This window comes from Cnephaeus nilssonii (assembly GCF_951640355.1).
Source record: "Cnephaeus nilssonii genome assembly, chromosome: 1".
NCBI lineage: Eukaryota > Metazoa > Chordata > Mammalia > Chiroptera > Vespertilionidae > Cnephaeus > Cnephaeus nilssonii.
The window spans coordinates 62,297,290-62,321,690 of NC_137072.1; the positions used below are offsets into that span (position 1 = coordinate 62,297,290).

At 39.8% G+C, this 24,401-nt stretch overlaps 1 protein-coding gene across 4 annotated transcripts in view; it reads left to right on the top strand.

Annotated features, from left to right (window-relative positions):
* Window positions 1–1,061: 1,061 nt before the first annotated feature.
* MAPK10 (mitogen-activated protein kinase 10) overlaps window positions 1,062–24,401 on the top strand; it is a gene marked incomplete at both ends in the record, with an annotated part of 154,016 nt that continues 130,676 nt past the window's right edge. For 3 of the 4 annotated variants that reach the window (XM_079769755.1, XM_079769756.1, XM_079769757.1), the window contains 2 exons: window positions 1,062–1,127; window positions 15,432–15,601. In XM_079769755.1, the coding sequence (XP_079625881.1) occupies window positions 1,062–1,127; window positions 15,432–15,601 (236 nt within the window). Of the gene's footprint in view, window positions 1,128–15,431; window positions 15,602–24,401 lie in introns of those variants that run through there. The other variant, XM_079769758.1, reaches the window with a different exon arrangement.

Here is a 24,401-nt window from a genome sequence, read left to right on the forward strand (position 1 = left end):
TGGTTTTCAGCAACTCAGAATTTTTCTTGCCTTTTTTGGGCAGTTCAATTATGTACTTTAAAGGATATTTTATATATTCCATCTAACTTTTTTAGGAGTTTTGCCTTGAGAGTGGTTTTCAGGATATCTACTCATTTATATTGCCAGAAACAAGTCTTTTGTCAATGTGGTCTTAAAATTCTTTATCTCACAGAATTGTGTCATGCACACAATAAACATTCAACAAAGTGTATTTAATTGAACTGGTAAGATTTCATTTGGGTTTCTATGATGCTGCCTCATCATTCCCAAGTAACTTAGCATTTATACCATTAGATAAATTTTGTCTTCTCCTTAAAACTTTACAGAATTATAAAATATTTTAAACATACAGAAAATAATATAATTGAAATATTTGTATTCACCATCAAGATTAAACCATGTTAATATAATGCCATATTTTCTTTAGTCTATGGTTATGTGGTTATATAACAGTGATGTTTATTATCATTTTGTATATTTTTAAAGTTTACATTAATAATATAGTGGTTTTCATACTCTTTTGAAACTTGCTTTTCCCCCCCACTCAGCATCATGTTGAAAATTTTATCTATGTTAATTCCTTAAACTCTAATTCAATTATTCCAATTCCTGTATATAATTTTATTACAAATTACATTTTATTTAATAGTCCCTATTTTCTAGGATAAACATCCTTATATATATCCTCTTGAGACTAATGTTTGAGAAATGTTTAAAATTAGATGCCTAGAACTGAAATTGTTGTATGATAGGATATACTTTAATTTGTTATGTGTACTCAATTTCTTATATCTATCTATTCTTTATGATTGTGATGATGTTGATCATTATAGAAGATAGGTCATTTTTATCTTCTTTTTTACTTAATATTTATAATTTGTGAAAAGTACTTATTAGTGGTCTGAATAAGGATCATGCTGAAATATGTTGTGCATTACACCTTGTGTATAATTCAAATTATATTAAAGTTTGTACAACTAAATAATGAATAATTAGGTGATTTGAAAAGTCACACCCCTCCTTTTTCTCTACAGGTATTTATGAGCCTCCATTTATTGTACTACTGCAGTGAACCAACCTTGGATGTGAAAATTGCCTTTTGTCAGGTGTGTGTTTCTTACAGGTAAAACAAGGTACAGTATATTCCCTTGTATTTCCATTTTGCTATTCCATCTTGCACATGTTCCACATCAAATCTAGTATTTATGTAATATTAAAAGTAGCTTAGGAAGTAGAAGAGGATACTTAGATGTTTTTTTCCCTAGTGCATTTAAGTTAGAATAGGAATGAAGAGATTTCTTCTTAATGATTATAAATATAGCATTTGATCACATATAAAGTGCTTTCTTATTAAGTTTCACTTATACTTAACATTTTTAAAACTTCTTTTCAAATTCTTGAAATGAGGCTGAAGTCTCTGCTACTATTTCTCATCCTAAGGACTGATGAGCCCTAAGTAGCTCCAATACTGCACGTATGTAATAATGTGCAGTTTGCTGATATCCAGTCTAACCAGTAGTTAGTAATAACATCCAAGCAATAATAATGACTAATAAGTAATGAATTTAATAAATAGACTTAATCTATAATGAGTAGTAAGAAGGTGACAACAATGATTGGTAGTGTGAATGGAGCAGGTAGGAATCTTCTTCTTCTTGTATTTATATCAACTCTAGTCTTAAGAAAGAGGCTCCTTGAGGCACCTATGCTTGTGACAGATATGCTTAAGGTAGTCCTAACCTAAGCCTGTTGTCAGTGTATAACTAATAGTGCTCCCCTTTCAGGAATCATTCTTTGGAAAATACTGTCAATTTTATAATTCCATTTATACCCCAAGCAGAGTGCTTCGCAGCAGTTTGTCGGTAATCATTTTTTATTGTATCTTCTCATTTAACTGTGCTGTATTAGGGAAAGATATACATCCATTGAAACAAGGTTTAAAAAATCCCTCTGCAGCTCCTATTATGTTAATACAGTCTTTTCTGATTCTATTAATATGTGCTTCTTAGAGAAAATATACAGAAGTATAAAGGGAAAGAAAGCATTGTTATATTTATCCTCCCTGAACATGGTTAAAACTGCTATGGAAAAGTAGAATGTGTCACCTGCTGTGAATAGGATTTGCTGATTAGTCTCATCTCCCCAAACTCCAAACATAGTGACTGAAGCCTCAAGGCCTTTGATAACTGCTCTTACAAGAACTCTGGAGCTGGAGAGCCTTGGCTAGAAAGTCTATCTACCACTTCTTAGCCATTTACTTGTAACCTTGGGCAAGTTAGTTAGCCTCTCTGTGCTTCAGTTTTCTTATTGTGGAAAGGGGAAAATAATACTGCCTATCTTCTATTGTTACGAGAATTAAATCAGTTAATACAGAGCACTGAGAACAGTGCTGGAATATGTGTTTGTCAAATAGACAACTCTATTTTAAATAAATGTACGTTCGCTCTTCTGATGCTCCCATTGAGTCCCAGGGTTTTCATTATTAGCAGTATCCTGAATACTCCTACAATTGTATCTCCAACCCAAACCTTTCCCTGAAACCAGACCTGTAGATTCAACTCTCTGTTCTACATCTCCTCTTAGATGTCTAATAGGCATATCAAATTACACATATTCCAAACCAAGCCCTTGATCTTTCCTACAAAATGTCTTCGTTCATTATTTCAGTAAATGCTACATCCATCTTTCCAGTTGATTAGAACCAAATCTTTGGAATCATCTTTTGGGCAACACTTCACATCCAATCTATCAGCAAATTCTGTTGGCTCTACATTCAAAGCATATCTAGGATCTCATTACTTCTTACCGTTCTCTCCATTACCGCTCTGGTCCAAGCTACCATCACCTCTTGCCTGCAAGAGCTTCCAACTTAGCTCACCCCCAAATGTTTACTCTGAAAACATCACCAAGAGTGACATTTGAAAAATATAAGTGAGGTCATGTCATGCCTTGGCTAAAAACAAAACAAAACAAAAATCTTTCAATGTTTTCCCATCTCACTTGTGGTAAAAAACCAAAATTCTTATAATAAATACCCAAGCCTTTACCATCTAGCCACTAAAAACCCCTTCCTGAAGTGTTCTTCCTTTATTATTCACTTGGCCCACTCCTTCACAACTTCAGGGCTTTGTTCAAATGCCATTTTTAAGGGGATTTTCCTGACTCTCCTATTTAAAATCGCCTCGTCCTATCTCACACTGCCTCCTCAACTTCCTTGTCTTTCTTTTTTTCTGCCACAACACTTTGTGGTATCTGATACACTAACCATGTGACAGGTATGTCGCTTCTCTCTCTCCACTAGAGTACATTTCTTACTCGGGCAGGATTTTTTTCAGTGGTATGTTGATTGTACACATTTCTTCCCAACTCTAAATTAATGATGAGAGGTTGGTAAATTAAAATCTGTCACGAAAAGAGTATTGCATAATGTAAATAAGCAATTGCTACAAATAAGTCCTCTTGCCGCCTCCAACACCCCTGAAATGTTGAACATTTACCAGCACGTTGTTGGAATTTTATCTCATTTGCACACTGCTGCACTGTAGGACTAACAATAATATGTGGCCGAGGGCAGGCTTTTACCAAATATGTACCTAATGAATGAATACATGATACATGTTTATGTAATCAGTTGCAATTGTGATAGTTCTCTGGTGGAAATGAATGAATTTCTGGGCCCTACCACTTCAAGTTTTATGACTGTGATCCTAGCCATTTACTATGGACATTAACACTTAAAAAATAAACAACAAATAGAAAAACTAAGTTCATATTTTACATAGTTCAAGATTAAAACTGAACTTAGCCATAGCAGGTTTGGCTCAGTGAATATAGCATCAGCCTGTGAACTGAAGGATCCTGGGTTTGATTCTGGTCAAGGGCAGGTAATTCGGTTGCAGGCTCCTCCCCGGCCCGGGGCCTTGGTTGGGGCTAATGCAGGAGGCAACCGATAGATGTGTTTTCCTCACACCATATTTCTCTCTGTCTTTTCCTCTCTCTCTCAAGCAAAAATCAATGGAAAAATATCCTTGGGGGAGTATTAAAAAACCCCAAACAAACAAAAACAAAACAACAACAACAACAACAAAAACCCCACTGATCTTAAAAGTTATTTTTAAAAAATGTAAAAACATCAGCTATTTTTTTAGTCCCAAAAGTCTTTGTATAACTTGAATTTATTTTCAAATTAGCTCCCAATATTTGAGTAAAGATACAGAATGTAGTTCTAACAAGAGCTCTTTTAAAGCAAAGAAATAAAGAGAATTGAAGCGTGACCTTTCTAATGACTCTGAATTTTTTGCTTTCTAGGAGCTTTCAGTAGCTAGAAAATACAATGCATAGTCTATAACTTCCCAAAATTTAAAAATATTATAGCAAGCAGAAACTTTCTATTGGGACTCCATACTTCATTTACTTTGCATGTAGAATTTTTATTTGTTAATAACATTTATTTTTTTCTCTCTCCTGTAGCACTGTTTTCAGAGACAAAATATGTTGGCATTTACTTTCAAAATGTGTTCTTTGGAAGCTTTTGGTTTCATGAGACATCTCATGGATTCTTGTGCTGTGGTGTTTCATGTAATCACCAGCAGGGTTAGGTTGCTCCCAATTTCTTGCCACAGAGACTATACAAAGACCTAAAGTAATTTGTCAACAATTAGTGATCAAGTATATCCAGACTTCAGGTCTCTTGGATCTTAATCTGTGGCTTTTTAAATATATTATATTTCCACTTTTCACTGTTATCAATAAGAAATCACAGAAAATAAACTTGTCTACATAGTTATTTATCAACAGAAAATATGTATATTATCTGTAATAGTATTAGCCTTCTTTCTTAATTGAATTATTTGAAGAAAATGGGATTACGTTTTTAAGCTGCTCTGATTCATTTTGTTGTTGTTGCTTTTATAATCCCATCAAGCAACTTTTGCAAGCAATCGGCTTCATGTTGTATTCTGGGAAGAAATCTGTCTTTGAAGTGTTAGACAGTAAAAGAACAATCTTGAGTTTGCACTGGTATGAATTCTTTATACAAATATAGACCGACAGGGAGTTGAAACTGCAAAAACTCTTGATCCTCTTGAGAAATAGGTAAGCCTTCTTTTCTCAGTTGAACAAAAAAGTACGGAGCAGTTAAATTTCATATGAATTAAAAAGTTTTGTGGAAAGTGCTATTTTTGGACCTCTGCTGCAGTGAACAGATGAGTCAGGGTTTTAACCAGGGAATATAGACACAGAGAGATATCCCGTGTTGGAAACCGCAGACATACCCGCTGGTGCCTACAGAATTTATGAGATCCTAATGGGCATTACCATTAGTTGTACAGGTTTGTGTTTTTCTCACTCAAAGGTGACCACCTCGGGGCAGGACTAACACATCCTCATCCTTGACTTCCAAGCCCAGAAATCTGTTTTATTCAGTTAATGCTCAATAAATGCTTTTTGAATAAAAGGGAGTAAATAAGTCTTAATAGAAAACACCGTTCTGGAGTAGAAAATTGTTTGCTTGCTTTTCAATATTAAGTCACTTTCTCAATATCTTAACATCTTATAAGTGTATTAGCAATAGATTTCATTGCATTTTGGTTATTTTGGTAGTCACAAATCAGTGTTTACCTAACATTTATTTAAAAGTTATTAAATAAAAAAGTTATTAACTTATTGTCCTTTCTAAATGTTTGCTGATGCTTGAGTTGGTTATCAGTTATTTAAAACGATTTCTCGATTTCTGAAAGTCTGAAACACAGAGGGTTCATATTAATGAAGCAACATTTATAAGTTTAAGTAGCACTAGAACTAAGGGAACTGAGCTCAGTGGGCTTCTTTTTGGCTATGACACAGAAACTCTATGCCTCCTTACATTTTCTATGCAAATAGATATCTATTCATTGACTGATTATTATTTGATTCCACCATTTATTCAGCATGTCTTCACTGAGTACCTATAACATGTATCTGTAACTTGCATAAATTAGGGATACAGGATAAATTATAGGGTTGTTCCCTTCAACGAGCATGCTGCCTGATCTGAAGCACAGTAGAGAGTGGCTAGGCTTATAAACATAAAGACCTACTCCTCTTTGAGCTAAAGACCTCAGTGATAACTGTGGGCTAAACAATAATGGATCAGAAAAACCCCAAGCCCCCAATAATTACTGAATGCTTTCTATCTGTGAAGACTTCATTAAGATTTTTTCTCACTTAATCTTCACAGCATTATTATCACAAGGATCATCCAATTACGTTTTATTCTGGAGTTGGAAATCTCAACCATTATACTAGAAAGTCTTTTCCTGAAATCTTGAACTTGAACTTCTTGAAATCTTTTATTGGTGTACAGTGTTTTGGCTGAAATGAGTAGCAACTAAATAGAACCAAAATGCTATGATAATTTGCAAAGAAGCCTAATATCCCATTGTTCACCAGTAGGAAAAAAATAAAGAATTGTTTCTGCTGACTGTATATAACAATCTTACAGTGGCATCATGAAGTGACTCAATATGCTAGTCATAACTATGAAAATGACTAGCTCAATATCATTTGTGCCAAAAGCAGAATCATCACTTTAGGCAGATACTTTTCACTATCCAAAGTCAATACTAAAGGTATATCAAACAGATTGACCAGTTAATTTTCTGGAGATGCATTTTGCAGCTAATTCATTTTGGCTAACCTATTGAGATAGATCAATATAATATCATAACACCTTTAATAGTGCCTGCTTTACAGTAAATGTTCAATAAATATTTAACAAATAGATGAAATTAGGCCCTTTAAATTTATATCCTGTCCTAAAAATCCAGTTTTCCATTACCAACACACAATTGTCTGTTTCAATCCCGAGTTGTGAAATGTTCACTTAAATTCAAACTCTATTTTGAGACAATCCTACCTAATAAAGAGGGAATATGCTAATTGACCCTCATGCCCTCACAAAGATGGCAGTGCCCACAGCCAATAAGGAGGGAATATGCTAATTGACTGCCATGCCCTCAAAGATGGCGGCACCCACAGCCACAAGATGGTGGCGCCCAGTCCCCTCAGCCCCACTGGGGCAGCAGGCATGGCACGGCCAGGCCTGAACCCAGGCAGGTCCAGCTGCTCCACATGCCTGCCTCCAGAGTCCCCCAATCCCCTTAGCCCCCCACCCGCCCAGGGCCGGCCCGAGGTGCAGGCAAGCCTCGGATGTTGGCTTCCCAGCTGATGTCTGAGGCACAGGCAAGCCTCAGATGTCAGCTGCCCAGCCACCCAGGGCCCGCCTGAGGCTCAAGTAATCAGGGCTGGCCGAGGCTTGCTCTGCCAGCAGTGGCAGCAGCAAAGGTGTGATCGCCTTCCCCTGATGGCCAGGTCACCTCCCACCTCTGAAGGCTCCTGGACTGTAAGAGGGGGCAGGCCAGACTGAGGGACCCCCTCCAGTGCATGAATTTTCATGCACCGGGCCTCTAGTTGTTAAATAAAAGAGGACATGCTATTTATCCATTTCTTTTGATTTCCTAAGCCATATTCCCATAGCTAACCTTATTATAAGACACCACATCACTGTTTTAAATTATTTTAGCTGAACAAATGAGTGGTTTTGTAAAAAAAAGAGCACATTGCCCTAGCCAGTTGCTCAGTGGTTAAGAGTGTTGGCCTGTGGACTGAAAGGTGTGGGTTTGATTCTGGTCAAGGGCATGTATTGAGGTTGAGGCATGTGTGGGAGGCAAACATCTGTCGCATTGATGTTTCTCTCCATGTGTCTCTCACCCTCCCTTCCACTCTTTCTAAAAATCAATGGGGAAAAAGAAATTCCTCAGGTGAGGATTAACAAAAAACAAAAAACAAACAAAAAGCACATGTCTTGGAGTTGGATGATAGGATGAGCTTCATTACATATTAATTGGGACCACTAAGTAATAGTTCTAAGACTTTGAGCCAATTAACAGCTCATTTCTCAGCTGTTGTTAGTGTTAAATATCCTATATAATAAAAGGCTAATATGCAAATTGTCCCCTTGACTGGGAGTTTGACAAGGAATTTGACCAGGGGGTGGGGCTGGCCAGCCAACCTCCTGTGCCCCCTCCCCCCAGCCTGCCTGGTCCTATCGGCCCCGATCCAGGTGGGCCGGCTAGACCCCATCAGTGCATGAATTTGTGCACCAGGCCTCTAGTAGTATATAACAGAACACATAGTTCACCTTTAGTAAGTAAGCAATTAATACTAGTTCACCTTTCTTTCTTCCCTTGATTCATTGCTTACTAGCTATGGGCACCCCTCAGAAAGCAGCCTGGATAATGTGGAACCTGTAACTAAGTGTGGCTAGTGTCTTTAATCCCAATCAGAAACTCTGGTTAAGAAGAAAACTCCCACTATTAAAAGAGCTGCTCCCCACAGGGGTTAGCTCTCTGATAGCATTTTACTATGATCATTCATGAAGGGCTGCTCTTTTCAGTGGCCCATTGTAGGCACACTCTGAGGAGGGAGTGCTGAGTAGGATCCTTTCAGGGCATATGCTAGATGACTGCTTTTCTTTCTTTCTTTTTTTAAATTTCTTTATTGATTAAGGTATTACATATGTGTCCTTATCCACCCATTGCCCCTCTTCCACCCCCCGACTCATGCCCTCACCCCTCTGTTGTCTGTATCCATTGGATAGGCTTATATGCGTGCATACAAGTCCTTTGGTTGATCTCTCCCCCTTACCCCCACCCTCCCCTACCTTCCCTCTGAGGTTTGACAGTCTGATCAATGCTTCTCTGTCTTTGAATCTGCTTTTGTTCATCAGTTTATTTTGTTCATTATATTCCATAAATGAGTGTGATCATGTGATATTTATCTTTCTCTGACTGGCTTATTTCACTTAGCATAATGCTCTCCAGTTCCATCCATGCTGTTGCAAATGGTAAGAATTCCATCTTTTTTACTGCAGCATAGTATTCCATTGTGTAGATGTACCTCAGTTTTTTAATCCACTCATCTGCTGATGGGCACTTAGGCTGTTTCCAAATCTTAGCTATTGTAAATTGTGCTCCTATGAACATAGGCATGCATATATCCTTTCTGATTGGTGTTTCTAGTTTCTTGGGATATATTCCTAGAAGTGGAATCACTGGGTCAAATAAAGTTCCATTTTTAGTTTTTTGAGGAAACTCCATACTGTCTTCCACAGTGCCTGCACCAGTCTGCATTCCCACCAGCAGTGCACAAGGGTTCCTTTTTCTCCACATCCTCGCCAGCACTTGTCGTTTGTTGATTTGTTGATGATTGCCATTCTGACAGGTGTGAGATGGTACCTCATTGTCGTTTTGATTTGCATCTCTCGGATAATTAGTGACTTTGAGCATGTTTTCATATTTCTCTTGGCCTTCCTTCTGTCTTCTTTCGAAAAGTTTCTATTTAGGTCCATTGCCCATTTTTTGATTGGGTTGTTTATCTTCCTTTTGTTAAGTTGTATGAGTTCCCTGTAAATGTTGTAGATTAAACCCTTATCGGTGATAACATTGGCAAATATGTTCTCCCATGCAGTGGGCTTTCTTGTTGTTTTGTTGATGGTTTCTTTTGCTGTGCAAAAGCTTTTTATTTTGATGTAGTCCCATTTGTTTATTTTCTCTTTAGTTTCCATTGCCCTAGGAGCAGTATCAGTGAAGAAATTTCTTTGGCATATGTCTGAGATTTTGCTGCCTGTGGATTCCTCTAGTATTTTTTATGATTTCCTGTCTTATGTTTAAGTCCTTTATCCATTTTGAGTTTATTTTTGTGTATGGTGTAAGTTGGTGGTCTGGTTTCATTTGTTTGCATGTATCTGTCCAATTTTTCCAACATCATTTATTGAAGAGATTGTCTTGACTCCATTGTATGTTCATGCCTCCTTTGTCAAATATTAATTGAGCATAGTGGTTTGGGTCGATTTCTGGATTCTCTATTCTATTCCATTGATCTATATTTCTGTTCTTGTGCCAGTACCAGGGATGACTGCTTTTCTGAGGGACCTGCATGGGCCTGCAGCTTGTGCAGTGCAGTGGTTGAGTAAAATCTCTCACTTCGTGCCTCGTTATCAGGAATTCAATTTCATGAGTCTTATTTACCAGAGAATCAAACTCCCCTGGTGCTGGTGGGAGTGAGGTTCTTACGATAACTTCAGAAAATCAATTTTCTAAGATTCGCATGGGAGGATGGGATGTGGAAGAAGGCTTTGTTTGTGTGTAATTACATTTCTCAGGTTCCAAAGTCCCCTGCCCCGTAAGCCAGTCCTGGAAAAGGTGCAGCTAGCATTCCGGCAGAGCCAGAAGCAAGGCCCGTGTCCAGAGCTGCTGTTCCATGCTGCAGCCAGGTGTGGTTTAGCATTGAAGTTAATTAAAGTTCATTAGTCCATGTGTGGAGTCCAACAGGGCTGTGGGCCATGTGGACACAGGGGTGCACATCCCCCTGCCACGGGAGAGCCAGGAACCCAGTGTGCCAGAGAGAGAAGAAAGAAGAGCAATCTTCTGTTGTTTGGAAGTTTAAATTATTCAGGTTTTGTGAACTTGCAGTGGTCATGCCGATCTTGGCCACTGACTTGTTCCCCGGTGTGACTGGCAGACAGGTAGGCAGCTTTCCACATCACCCAGCCCTTTCCTGGGCTTGAGTCTAAACAGTCTTTGTCCAGTCCCTCCCCCAATTGATCAGCAGGGAATAGACTTGGAAAGTGTTAAATGCAGCTTTTTGGCAGAGCTGTATAAATGGCCTGCCTATATTATCTAGTCTTCCCGTTGCTCCTTTCCTCTTAAATAATAACCAGGTTATTATAACGGTATCAATATGAAACATATTTCTGTATCCTTTGATTAAAAATTATTGTATCTACTGCCCATTGTTTGATTCCAGGTTTATTATAGAAAGAACTATTGAATATATTCTTCCTGTAGGTAAGTGCTAGAGAAATTTTACCTTTTTCTAGGAACTTCTTTGATGACTCTATGAGATCAATGAATCAAAACTTGCCACTCATTGTGGTTTTCTTGTGTTGCCATTATTTTTCCTTTGGCTTTCTGGAAGCATGACACTAAGTTTTGTGCTTAAGGCAGTACATATCCACAACTTAAGACTTTGGGTAAAACTGTCATCTCCCAGCCTCTGCTTTATTTGACATTTGTTTTTAAAACTGGACTTAATGGTGTTAGTGTTCCTATATCTTTTATGGTGAATGGCACAAATCCTTTTCAGAACCACAAGGAATATAAATAATAAATTAATGGAAGAATAAAATGACTTGTTCAAGGTTTCAGAGTTATTAAGTGCAGAAGTAATCCAGGCATATCATTAAAAAGAAACTAAGGAAGCTTAACCTTTAAAAATTCTTAAACCTCAATATTTTCTGCTCAAAAAATTAACTAGCAGTAACATAGCACAGTCATACACCCATGAAAATGGGGAGGGCGTGCTTGTGGAATGTAGGTTATTCAATTTGAGAAAAATGCAATCAAGGCTTTGGACACCTGCAGGATAAGATCAGTCATATGGGGCATTTTTCTTTGCAAAACTCCATACCTATAGGCCAGCAACTGAATTGATGCTGGAGATTCATTGCACAAGGCCCTTTCTTACAAGCCTACATAAAGTGCAGTCTTTTCATAGAACAGATTATATTTAGAACAGATTTCCTCTCTGCCTACCAAATGGCCAGTGGCAAGAAAGCCTTCTTTTAATTTAGCTTTAAAATTTTTGGCAGATGAGAGACGAGGAAAAATTTGCCTTGAATTTTTGCAAGAGAAAATTCAATTAAATTCTATTATATTCACATAGAAATAATTACTGAAAGATTTGACTTTGTGTGGTGGGCACATGGTGTAATATACAGATCTTGTAACATAGAAACCCACACCGGAAACTTATATGTTCACGTTAACCAATGTCACACAAATAAATTTAATTAAAAAATAAAATATCTTTTATTAAAAAAAGAAATAATTGTTGAGATTTAAATACAAGATTAATATTCAGTGGAGGAATTATTTTAAAAAATAATTTGATCAATAGAATAGACTATTCTAAACCTGTAGTTATTTTGAACCATAATGATCTTCAAAATTTACCATTGTGTTGATTTATAATTTTTATATATAATATTCATTCTTTGTAATTAATTTTCTTCCTCCCTCCCTCCCTCCCTCCCTCCCTCCCTCCCTCCCTCCCTCCCTCCTTCCTTCCTTCCTTCCTTCCTTCCTTCCTTCCTTCCTTCCTTCCTTCCTTCCTTCTTTCCTTCCTTCCTTTAAAAAATATATTTAGAGAGAGAGGGAGGGAGAGGAAGACAGCGAAACCTCGATGTGAGAGAGGAACATCGATCAGCTGCCTCCTGCACACCTCCTACTGCGGATCAAGTGCATGTGCCTTGACTGGGAATAGAACCAGTAACCTTTTGGTGCATAGATGATGCCCAACCAACTGAGCCACACTGGCCTGGGCTCAATCAACATATTAATTTCTTCTCTGGAAAGAGATTTTCTATTTTGATGAGAATTTATGAAAATCTTGAATTTCAGACATTTTCCCCAAGAATTTTAGTATAAATTTAATATAAAGAATATAAAGAGATTATGGAATATTTATTTTCATGAGCTAATTGAGAGAACATTGGTCAAGCACTCTATTGCACCTATGAGATAGGAAAACACATCCCTGGGAATATGACATGGGCCCCTGATAAACAGGTGCTGATATCAAGGAGAGTCATCCTGGCATCATTTTTAAGGTTTGCATTCTTTGTTTTCTTGGTTTGACCTGCATTGCTTCCAGTTTTTGCCTCTCCAAATAGCCCTCTTTGAATGGTGACATCTCCTACCTCCCCTGTTTTCTAAAATAGTTCTTCTGAGATTAATGGTCGCCAGAGGGGAAGCAGGTTAGGGGACTGGGTGAAACAAGTGAAGGGGTTAAGAAGTATAAATTGGTAGTTACAACATAGTCATGGGGATGTAAATTATAGCATATCATCAATAATATTGTAATAACTCTGCATGGTGCCAGGTGGGTACCAGAAATATCAGGGGAACACTTTGTAAAGTATATGATTGTCTAACCACTATACTATACACCTGAAACTAATACTAAATAATTTTGAATGTAAACTGTAGTTGAAAAATAAAATTTAAGTAAAATAAAATGGAAGTTCTGGAAGTGTGGAGCTTTTTAGAAATACAAATTCTTAGTGCTACCATAGTTCTACTGAATTAACACTTTTTAGTGGTGCTCAATAGTTTCCTTAGACTACTGGTCTTCTCAATATGAATTTTTTTTATTTTTCTCTTTCTAATCATCAGCTCTCTTTGGTTTTTCTCAGTTCAAATCATAAGTTATGTGACCTAAGCTAAGAATATTCTAAAACATGTAACTGGAGAAATTTTTTTAGCATTGACAATATTTTCCCATAGTGTTCTACATGGTATTTTTTAATAGGCACTTAGGGAAAAGTTTGTTTGAACTTTACAGTCATGACAAACAAGACTGCATGGAAATTGGGGATAAAATATACTGTGTTAATTATGGTCTATCCTTTTTAGAACTCAATTTGGATTTGTAAGCTTAGGGCACAGACGAGGTCTGGGGGAAGTTCTTCAACACAACACATTGCCATCCAAGAAAATTTCTAATGCTGTTATCCCTGTGTCTTACTGCTGATAATTAAAATAGCCTCTTCCCAATTATTTGAGAATTATTACTTTCAAAAAAATCTAACCTTTAGATTTTATTTAAAGTTTAATTCAAAATTAAATATAAAGAGGATACTTGAAAGGTAAATGTGTGTGTGAATTCACAATTACTGTAATGATGATTTTCAACCTTATTTTGAGAAATTATGTGCTCTGAAATGGAGATAAAAGATCACTGAGTAATTGTTATTGTAGAAAATATGCTAGGGTATTAAGCATTTCATTTGAATAGCTTCTATGTGTCTTTTTGACTTGGAAGTCTCTCGTTGTTAAAAGTTTTGCTACTGGTATAAGATCTGTGATTGTTTTAACAATTTAATGAAACTGCCACCAAGTCTATATATAGTTTCTCTATATATAAATGAGAAGTCCTGTTGTACCTATGCACTGGGAAAAACCAAGGGGACTTCTCAGGAGTGTGAATAATTGCTAGGGCATAGTGGTTCATCCTATTACAGCAATGAGGTGTGGGGTAATCCTTGTCCTAACTAGGACACCGGTTTCCAGTTTGTGTGCCATCAGTAATGGAATCTGGCAGACCACAGAGACACAAAGTCTGTTCCTTGAGGCAAATGCAGAAATATTTTTTCTGCTGCATAATGAGATTTTTTCTTTCTAAATATCTCAGGCAGAGCTGTATGATCTATTTTACAATCTTCAGGGGAAAAACCCTCAATGAGTGGCTCTCAACATGCATCAGATTACTTAGAGGACTTAATAAAACAGAATGTTGGTCCCATCCCAAAGAATTACTGATTCAATTGGTGTGGGGTTGGAGTGAGCATTTGCACTTCTTTTTTTTTTAAACTTTATTTTTATTGTTGAGACTATTACAGATGTCCTTATCTCCTCTGCCTTGCCCACCTCCACCCAGCACCCCTTCCCTCTGGCCATCACCACACTGTTGTCTATGTGTGTCAGGCATATGAGTTCTTGGCTAATCTCTTCACCTTCTTTTATCCAGTTTTCCCCTCCTCCCTCCCCTCAGACTGCTGTTAGTCTGTTCTATGTTTCCATGCCTCTGGTTCTATTTTGTTTGTCAGTTTATTTTGTTCACATACAAATGAGATGATATGGAATATATCTTGCTCTGACGGGCTTATTTTGCTTAGCATAATAATCTTCAGGTCCATTCATGCTGTCACAGAAGGTAAGATTTCCTTTTTTTTTTATGGCCACATAGTATTCCATTGTGTAAATGTACTACAGCTATTTTATCCACTCATCTGCTGATGGGCACTTGGACTGTTTCCAGATTTTGGCTATTGTAAATAACACTCCTATGAACATAGGGTTGCATATATTCTTTTGAATCGGTGTTTCAGGATTCTTAGAATATATTCCCAGAAGTGGTATCATTGGGTCAAAAGGCAGTTCCATTTTTAATCTTTTGAGGAAACTCCATACTCTTTTTCACAGTGGCTGCACCAGTATGTATTCCTACCAACAGTACACAAAGATTCTCTTTTCTCAGCATCCTTGCCAACACTTGTCATTAGTTGGTTTACTAGTATTGATGGTAGCCATTCTAACAGGTGTGAGGTGATATCTCATTATGGTTTTAATTTGCATTTCTCTGATGATTAGTGATGTTGAGCATTTTCTCATATGTCTATTGGCCTTATGTATATCCCCTTTGGAGAAGTGTCTATTTAGGTCATTTGCCCATTTTTTAATTGGATTGCTTGCCTTCTTTGTGTTGAGTTATAATTCACTTGTCTCATGTTTTTGTTGTTTTTTCCACAGGGATTTGATAAACAAGTGGATGTGTCATATATTGCCAAACATTACAACATGAGCAAAAGCAAAGTTGACAACCAGTTCTACAGCGTGGAAGTAGGAGACTCAACCTTCACAGTTCTCAAGCGCTACCAGAATCTAAAGCCGATTGGCTCTGGGGCTCAGGGAATAGTTTGGTAAGTGGAATGGATTTTATATATATATATTTAATCCACACCTAAGGATATATTTTTATTGATTTTAGAGAAAGAGGTAGGGAGAAGGAGGCAATGTGGGGAGAGAATGAGAATTACTCTCATATGCACCTGGACAGAGGATCAAACCTGCAACTTGGGCATATGCCCTGACAGGGAATTGAACCATGACCCTTCCGTTTATGGGAGGACACTCCAACATAAGTGAGCTACACCAGCTAGGGCTTAACTTATATTTTTAAAGGGAACACCCTTTGTCAACTAGACACACACACACACACACACACACACACACACACACACGTGTGTGCATACAAACACAAACAAAAAAATCTATAAATAAATTGCATAACTGGGAGGGAAAATACATGTTACTGAAGAAAAATAAAACTATAAGCATTATTTGTGATTCATTATCCATTTGCTAACAGTATGTACAACTTTACTTGTGACTACTTTTTGTGGTTCCAAAAAATATTTATTACACTTTAGCCATTAAAAAAAACAAAACAGAGAACCAGAGGTTTTAGTAGCTGTTATTAGTGCACATAAATTTTATTTGAATGTTTTCACATCAAGAAATGAGGGGGTATGTGCTAAGATAACTAGCAAATAAAATTCCCTACATTCCAAAGAAGTATAAATGATACCTCAAATGTCTCTGTGAGTTTTAAAGTTCAATGTTTAAAGTTGTTACCTATTTAAAAAGTGGTATTTTTAAAAATTTTTCTGAATGTTTCCCAAATGGAAAGATTCTGTGATCCTTGGTAACCATTCTTTTAGACATTTTCCAGTGGCCAACTGAAATGATGACAAATCACGATCTAATTTACCTGTTATCTGATGGATAACTATTTTTTTAGATTGTTCTAACTAGTATAGCAATTAAATGTTTAGTATGAAATATTTAGTATGAACTTATTAGTATAATAATTTTCAATCTGATAGCTTTCACTTATAAGTAAAAATTTGGGGCATGTATTATAAATACATATATTTATATTTATAAAAGATATTTATTCATGTCAGTATTTTTATTTGTTATATAACTTACTGCTATATTAGTAATGTTCATTTAAAAACAGGGGGATAGGGATTGGGGAGTGATTACTGGGGGAACTTATATGCATATATGCATAGCCCATGGACACAGACAATAGTGTGGTGAAGGACTGGGAGGGGCGGGTGAGGGGTGGCGGGGGCCAATGGGGAAAAACATACAAAGGGGACATCTGTAATACTTTCAACAATAAAAATGAATTTTAAAAAATCATACACACTTTTACCAGATGAGATAAAGACTTTTTGAGCAGTTTTAGGTTCACAGCAAATAGAGAGGAAGGTGCAGAGATTTTCCCTGCGTGGATTCCTGCATTATCAACATCCCTACCAGAGCGGTACATTTATTACAATTGATAAATCTACCTTGACTGATCATAATTGCCAAAGGCCATAGTTTACATTAGGATTCACTCTTGCTGTTGTATGTTCTATGGATTTGAACAAACTTAAAATGACATGTGTTCATTATTATGGTATACAAAGTATTTCTGCTGTCCCAAAAATCCTCTGTGTGCCTCCACTACTCCCAGCCTCTGGCAACCATTGATTTTTTACTGTTTCCTAGTTTTGCCTTTTCCAGAATGATTTTAGATGGAATCAAACAGTATGTAACCTTTTTATATAGTCTTCTTTCACTTAGTAATATACACTTAGCATTCCTCCATGTCTTTTCATGGCTTGATAGCTTATTTCTTTTTAGAACTGACTAATATTCCATTGTCTGGGTGTTCCACAGTTTACTTATCCATTCACCTACTTTAGGCTATCTTGGTTGCTTCCAAGTTTTTGACAATTATAGATAAAGGTGTTTTAAACATCCATGTACAGATATTTGTGTGAACATGTTTTAAAGGTTCACTTCATTTTGACAACTGGTTTTAAGTTTGCTCTGAATGCTTAGTTAATTCAAATGGCAGAAGTGTAGGTTGGTGCATTTAATAAACCCTTTACTCCATTTAAACCTCATTTATCAAACATACCAAGTTTTTTATGGAAATTTGCCCAGCAAATTTCAATCTTTTATAATGCTAATCAGCAGTTGTTTTGGAATTTGAAAGATGGAATATTTTAATATTTTAACAGTGGAGCAAATCTTTCTTTTTGAAGATATTTATACAGGTAAAGCAAATTTATTTATTTATTTTTGTTTGTTTTTTTGTTTATGGTGCAGGTAGACACAAAACAATTTCATTATTTAGTAGGCAAAATAATGGTTGCCCCCAAATTAAGGGTGCCTTGACCCTAATCTCCAGAACCCTTGAATATGTTATCTTACGTGGCAAAACAGTATGTAACCTTAGCAGATGTGATTAAGATTAAGGGTCTCAAAATGGGGAGGTTGTCCTAGAATATGCAGGTGAGACCAATCTAATCATGTGAGTCCTTGAAAGTGGAAACGTAAGACTGAAGAGTGGGTCAGAGAGACCCAATGGGAAGGAGAGAGAGATTCCAAATATGAGAGTCTTGCCTTATTGTTGCCGGCTTTGGAGGTGGGGGGAAACGGTCATGAGCCAAGAAATGGGGTGGCTTTTAGAAGCTGGAATGGCCCTCAGATGACAATCAGCAAGAAAACGGAGGACTCAGTCATACAGCCACAGGCCTTATAATCTGCCAAGGAACCAGAATGAACAAGGAGACAAATTCTTCTCTAACACCTTCAGCATGGCACTTGGCAGCTGGCACCTTGATGTTAGCTTAGTGAGACCAAGGGAGGACTTCTTATCTACAGAACAGAATTATAAGACTATAAATTTGCATTGTTTCAGCATCTAAGTTTGTGGAGATTTGTTGAGGCAGCAATACATGGTATCTTACCTTATAATAGAGAAACATGCAAATTGACCGCACCTCTGCTATGCCCACGATTGGGCCAGCAGGAGGCTGGGGGCGGGACTCCGGGTGGCATATCCGCCATTGAGAAGATCAAGATGGCGGTGCCCAGTGGCCGGGCCCATGCCGCCACTCGGGGGTGCCTGGGGCGATCGGCACCGCGGGGGGGCGTGGCCGGGCCCATGCCGCCGTTGCCCGGGGTGCCAGGGGCGATCGGCACCCCTGGGGGGCGTGGCCGGGCCCATGCCGCCGCTACCGGGGTGCCTGGGGCGATCGGCACCGCGGGGGGGCGTGGACGGGCCCATGCCGCCGCTCCCGGGGGTGCCTGGGGCCATCGGCACCCCGGGGGGGCGTGGCCGGGCCCATGCCGCCGCTCCCGGGGGTGCCTGGGGCGATCGGCACCCCGGGAGGCGTGGCCGGGCCCATTGGCACCCCGGGGGGCGTGGCCGGGCCCATCGGCACCCCGGAGGGGCGTGGCCGGACCCATGCCGCCGCTCCCTGGGGTGCCTGGGGCCATCGGCACCCCGGGGGGGCGTGGCCGGGCCCATCGGCACCCTGGGGGGCGTGGCTGGGCCCATCAGCACCCCAGGGGGGCGTGGCCGGACCCATGCCGCCGCTCCCCGGGGTGCCTGGGGCGATCGGAACCCCGGGGGGGCGTGGCCGGGCCCATGCCGCCCTTCCTGGGGGTCCCGGGGTTGATCGGCCACCTGGGGGGGCGTGGCCCTGCCCCTCCCGCCCCTCCCGGGGGTCCCGGGGGGCGATCGGCCACCCGGGGGGGCGTGGCCGGCCCCTCCCGCCCCTCCCGGGGGTCCCAGGGGCCGAGGCTTTCCGGGCCTTGGGCACTTGCGGGGAGCCTGCACCCATCGCAGGAAACCACTAGGGGTCGGCTTCTGTGATCGGTAGCAGGGACGCTGGGTGCGGCGAGCCCAAGGCCAGGAAAGCCTGGGGCAGAGGCTTTCCCGGCCTTGGGCACCAGTGGGCAGCCTGCACGGATCGCAGGAAACCACTGGGGGTCGGCTCCTTCGATCCTTAGCAAGGATGTTGGGTGCCGCTGAGCCCAAGGCCACCGCCCGGGGCCAAGCCCCGACCCTGAAAAAGGCAGAAGGCGGTGGCCACAGCCAAGGCCTGGGTCCCTGGTGCCCGCAGAAAACTGGTGCAGGCAGCCAGGTGAATGAAGGTCTATTGCACGAATCTTCGTGCAAACGGGCTACTAGTAGTAAATATTTTCCTATTACAAGCAGGCAAAATGAACTATAAACATTTTAAAGGTTTTAAATGTTTCAGGGTGCCTCTGTCAACCCTCCCCTGTCTGGGAAATTCCTGCTTTCTTTTCAAGTCACATGTTTAACTCTGGGTAATAACTGACCCCTGCCAGCAGGATAAAGTGTGCATGGGTGGGACCAGTGTTAACGTGTATATTAAATAGAGTAAGGTTTAATTTCTTTTCTAGATTACAATATATGTTTACATTTAAATTTACATCCTACTGGATTGTTTGCGTACCACTTGGAGAGTGGGATCTCCATTTAGGAGATCATTGCATTCATGAAAGACTTTCAAAATGAAATAGAAAATATAATAAGACCAAAAATTCTTATAAAGGAGGAGAGATGGGAGGAGGAGAAAACAGTGGTTACTGGCTGCCTTTTTCAAAACTGTAGAGTATCAGAAAGTTTTCTTAAGGTTCTCAGTGAAGATGCTCAAATAGTTACTGGGATTATTTCATTTTTCTTTAATTAAAACTCCCACAGAGAATGAGGACTGCCAGTGAAAGGAAGCTGATGGTCTTTTAATGATTCAAAAATAGATCCAAAGCAGAAATTTTGCTCCAAAATTTAACAGATTTTTCCAGAAAGATTTGAAAATCAACCATTAAAATTTTTATAGTATGTTTTATAAGACATTTTGGGTTTTTCTCCTTGTGTAGGATGGGAATCATCATAGGTCTCTGGCATAGTAATAAAAATATCCTATCTAATAATAGATTAACATGTAAATTACCATCACTCCGCTATGCCCACGATTGGGCGGCAGGAGGCTGGGGGGCGGGACTCGGGGTGGCCTATCCGGCCATTGAGAGGCACGGATCCGCTGCCGCTGACGGGGGCTACCCTGCTGTTGAGAGGCGCAGGGGGCGGGACTCCCGCCCCCTGTGCCTCTCAATGGCCAGATCCCCGGCCGCTGAGGGGGCCTGCCTCGGACACCCAGCTGCGCCTCTCAACGGCAGGGTAGCCAGGTGTCCGCGGCAGCCCCCCTCAGCGGCCGTTGAGAGGCGCAGGGGGCGGGAGTCCCACCCCCTGCGCCTCTCAACAGCAGGGTAGCCCCCCTCAGCGGCTGCGGACCATCAAAAGTGGGGGAGCTGGGTGCCTGTCTGCTCTGGCACCAGGCCTTTCAGAAGCCTCCGCTGAGCCGGAGGCTTCTGAAAGGCCTGGTGCACCAGCGGACAGGCACCCAGCTCCACCACAAAAAGCGAAAGCGTGTAGGGGACCCTACATGTGCATGATTCAATCATGTACTGGGCCTCTAGTATCAATAAGTAAATGTCCTTGAGTAAAATTGTTATCCCAGCTTTACAAAAACTTGTCGACAAATTTATCAGTAAAGGGACACCTGAATTTCAAAATGTTAGCCTTGTAGTTTTCTGAGATTATTATTGGTCTTTTTGTCTATAGTTGAGGGAAATAAAAGTAAGAAAGACCCAGATGAAGGGGAAGAAAAGGGATAGCATACTTCTCTTCCTATCTTTTAATTCACCACTCTTCCAGCATGTTTCTTTCTTCTTCCTTGTCCCTCTTCAATCTGTCACTGAGATATTTTTGTTTAGTTATCAAAACTAAAGTTGGGTCAGTTAGGTACTATTTTTCTTATAGGTCTACTGGAGGCCCAGTGCACGAAATAGTGCAGGTAGGGTCCCTAGGCCTAGCCTGCGATCGGGGCCATCTTCTGCCCATTCACCAGTCCCCAGGCCTAACGTCGCCTCTGCCACAGGGGCGGGTAGGTCGTGGGCGCGCCCTGCAGCTTCCCTCAGCAGCAGGAGCGGTGGAGCAGCGGTTGCAGCAGTGGTGGCGACGCCCCCCCCCCCCCCCCCCCCCCCCCCCCCCCCGTTGAGCAGTCCTGAGCGGGCAGCGCATTCCATCAGGGGCTGGCCCAGCGCAAGCACATAGAGGTGAAGTTGCCGGCACCCGTTTTCCCACCTGCCTGAGGCCCTGAGCAGCAGGGGATGAGCTGGGGATCCCAAAGGCCTGATAGCCAGCCCGGTCCTCCCACCACCCACCCCAATTCCCCTGTTCACCATCGCTGATCCATCGGAGCCTGCAGGCCAGGGGGAGGGATCAAGAGGTCAGCCATTCTGCCCGCTTGCCAGTCCCCAGTCCCATCCCACCGCCAGCCACCCGCTTCCCTGTGGTTCCCCGTTCACCTGCGGGTGGGGGTAGGGGGGTGGGGAGGTGGGGGAGGAGAGGGACCGAGAGGTGGTCAGTACACCTCATGGCAACTGGTCGAGCAGTCGTTCTGGTCGTTATGCTTATGGTCCCTGGCCTTTTATTATATAGGAGTCTCATGTTAATTTGTCCTCTTTTTCAATCTGCCTTTAATTTAATTTTCGCTCTATGTTTTTGTTAACAATGAGTTCATCTACCTCTCTCACACCAAGCATACTTCCATTCCCAGACATGCCTTCCTCACTAAGCTTAATCATTTTTAGCTTTTGTGTTAAAGTGGGAAATATGTGACTCTCACTTTCACTTGAATACTTAGAAGCCATTATAGGATTATTATTTTGGCATAATTTCAATATTGTTGTGTCTCAGGAAATAGAGAAGCCTGAGGAGAGGAAGAGAGATGGCGGAATGGCTGGTCAGTGGAGCAGTCAGAACACACACAATATTTGTTAATGTTTGCTGTCTTATATGGGCACAGTTCATGGCCCCCCACAACAATTATAGTAGTAATATAAAAGATCACTGATCACAGATCAGCATAATAAATATAATAATAGTGCAAAGTTTGAAATATTGTGAGAATTACCAAAATGTGGCACAGAGACATGAAGTGAGTAAATGCTATTGGAAAAATGGCACCAATATACTTGTTTGAAATAGGTTTACACAAACCTTCAATTTGTAAAAAATGCAGTTTCTGCAAGGCACAATAAAGTGAAGCACAATAAAGAAGATGCTTGTATTCTGCTGCTCTGTGTGAGCAGAGAATCCTCTGTAGCTTCCTTGGTGGGGGATTGCAATCTATGAGTTATTTAACAACAGTGGTTGGGAGCCAGATGAACAGAACATTTAAAAAAAACATTTTTATTAATTTTCAGATAGTAAGGGTGAGGGAAAGACAGATAAAAACATCAATGATGAGAGAGAATCTTTGATTAGCTGCCTCCTGCTCATCCCCTACTGGGAATCGAACCTGCAACCTGAGCATGTACCCTGACCAGGAATCGAACCATGATCTCCTGGTTCATGGGTCGACACTCAACCACTGAGCCACTCTGAAAAGGCATCATCTCAGAATATTTTTTCAAACATCAGAAGGGGGTCTCATTAGCATTGTTTCTAGCTCCAGAACAAAAAAATAAAAGAATATAGGGATAAATCAACATTGACTTTTCTCACTCCATCCTTTTATTGCTTGCTAAGCCAAGAACATTTTCTATTGTCTTATTTCTTTCTCCAAAGACAATTAAAACTGACAGTGAAAGAGGTAAGCAAAAGTCAACAACCAAGTTCAGCAGAGAAGGCTTACCAAGTTTGGACTGCTCATTAATTGAAAGAGCTGATTGCATAGTTTTAAATGACAGAATATAAAACCATATTCTTTCCTTCTTTAGCTTGTTTTCTTTGTCCTCTACATGTAATCATCTTATAAACAGTCCTCATCCAATTTTGCAGTGATATTTTACAGGATATTTATATCAAAGATGTAAGCTTAATACTGACAAAAGCATAAAAGTGGCTTATTGTAAAAAAAATCTGTGCCTAGAAAATTAAGTATTTAGCCCTAACTGGTTTGGCTCAGTGGATAGAGTGTCGGCCTGCAGACTGAAAGGTCCCAGGTTCGATTCTGGTCAAGGGCATATACCTAGGTTGCGGGCATATCCCCAGTAGGAGGTGTGCAGGAGGCAGCTGATCGATGTGTCTCATTGATATTTCTAACTCTCTATCCCTCTCCCTTCCTCTCTGTAAAAAAATCAATAAAATATATTAAAATAACTAAACAAAATTAAGTATTTAGAATTAAGATGATACACTTTAACATCTTAGCTAACTTTTCTAAAATTCCAATTAATGCTAGAAGATGGCATTTAATCAAAGTTGAAATAATTGTTGTTATAAAACATTCTCCAGTGGACTAGTTTATCTTAAATTAGATATATAGCCATACATGTATACCAATATACATAATGAATATATTACCAATTTATAATATATATAATATATACATATGTAAAATATATATATATATATATATATATATATATATATACACACTAATCTAGTGGATTAGTGTATCTTAATTGAATATATATGCTATATACCATATATATATTTTATGACTATAGGATACTAGTATATATCATTTTTTTTCACAAAAAATGAATGATTATTTTTTTCTTAATGTCCTTTAGTTAGTGGTTTATAGCAGTGATTTTCAACCTGTTTGCCACAAGAATTTTTAAAACATGCAGTACCTGACTATTTAGTCAAGAGTGCTAATCTCTTTTCCCTTAGATGTCAAGTAAAAACAACTGACAACAGCCAAAAAAACAACACCTGTTTGGTGTTAATGAATCAAAATTGGTGTGCCACAGAATTTTAGTAATTAGTTCATGTGTGCCATGAGATAAAAAAAAGTTGAGCCCTAACCGGTTTGGCTCAGTGGATAA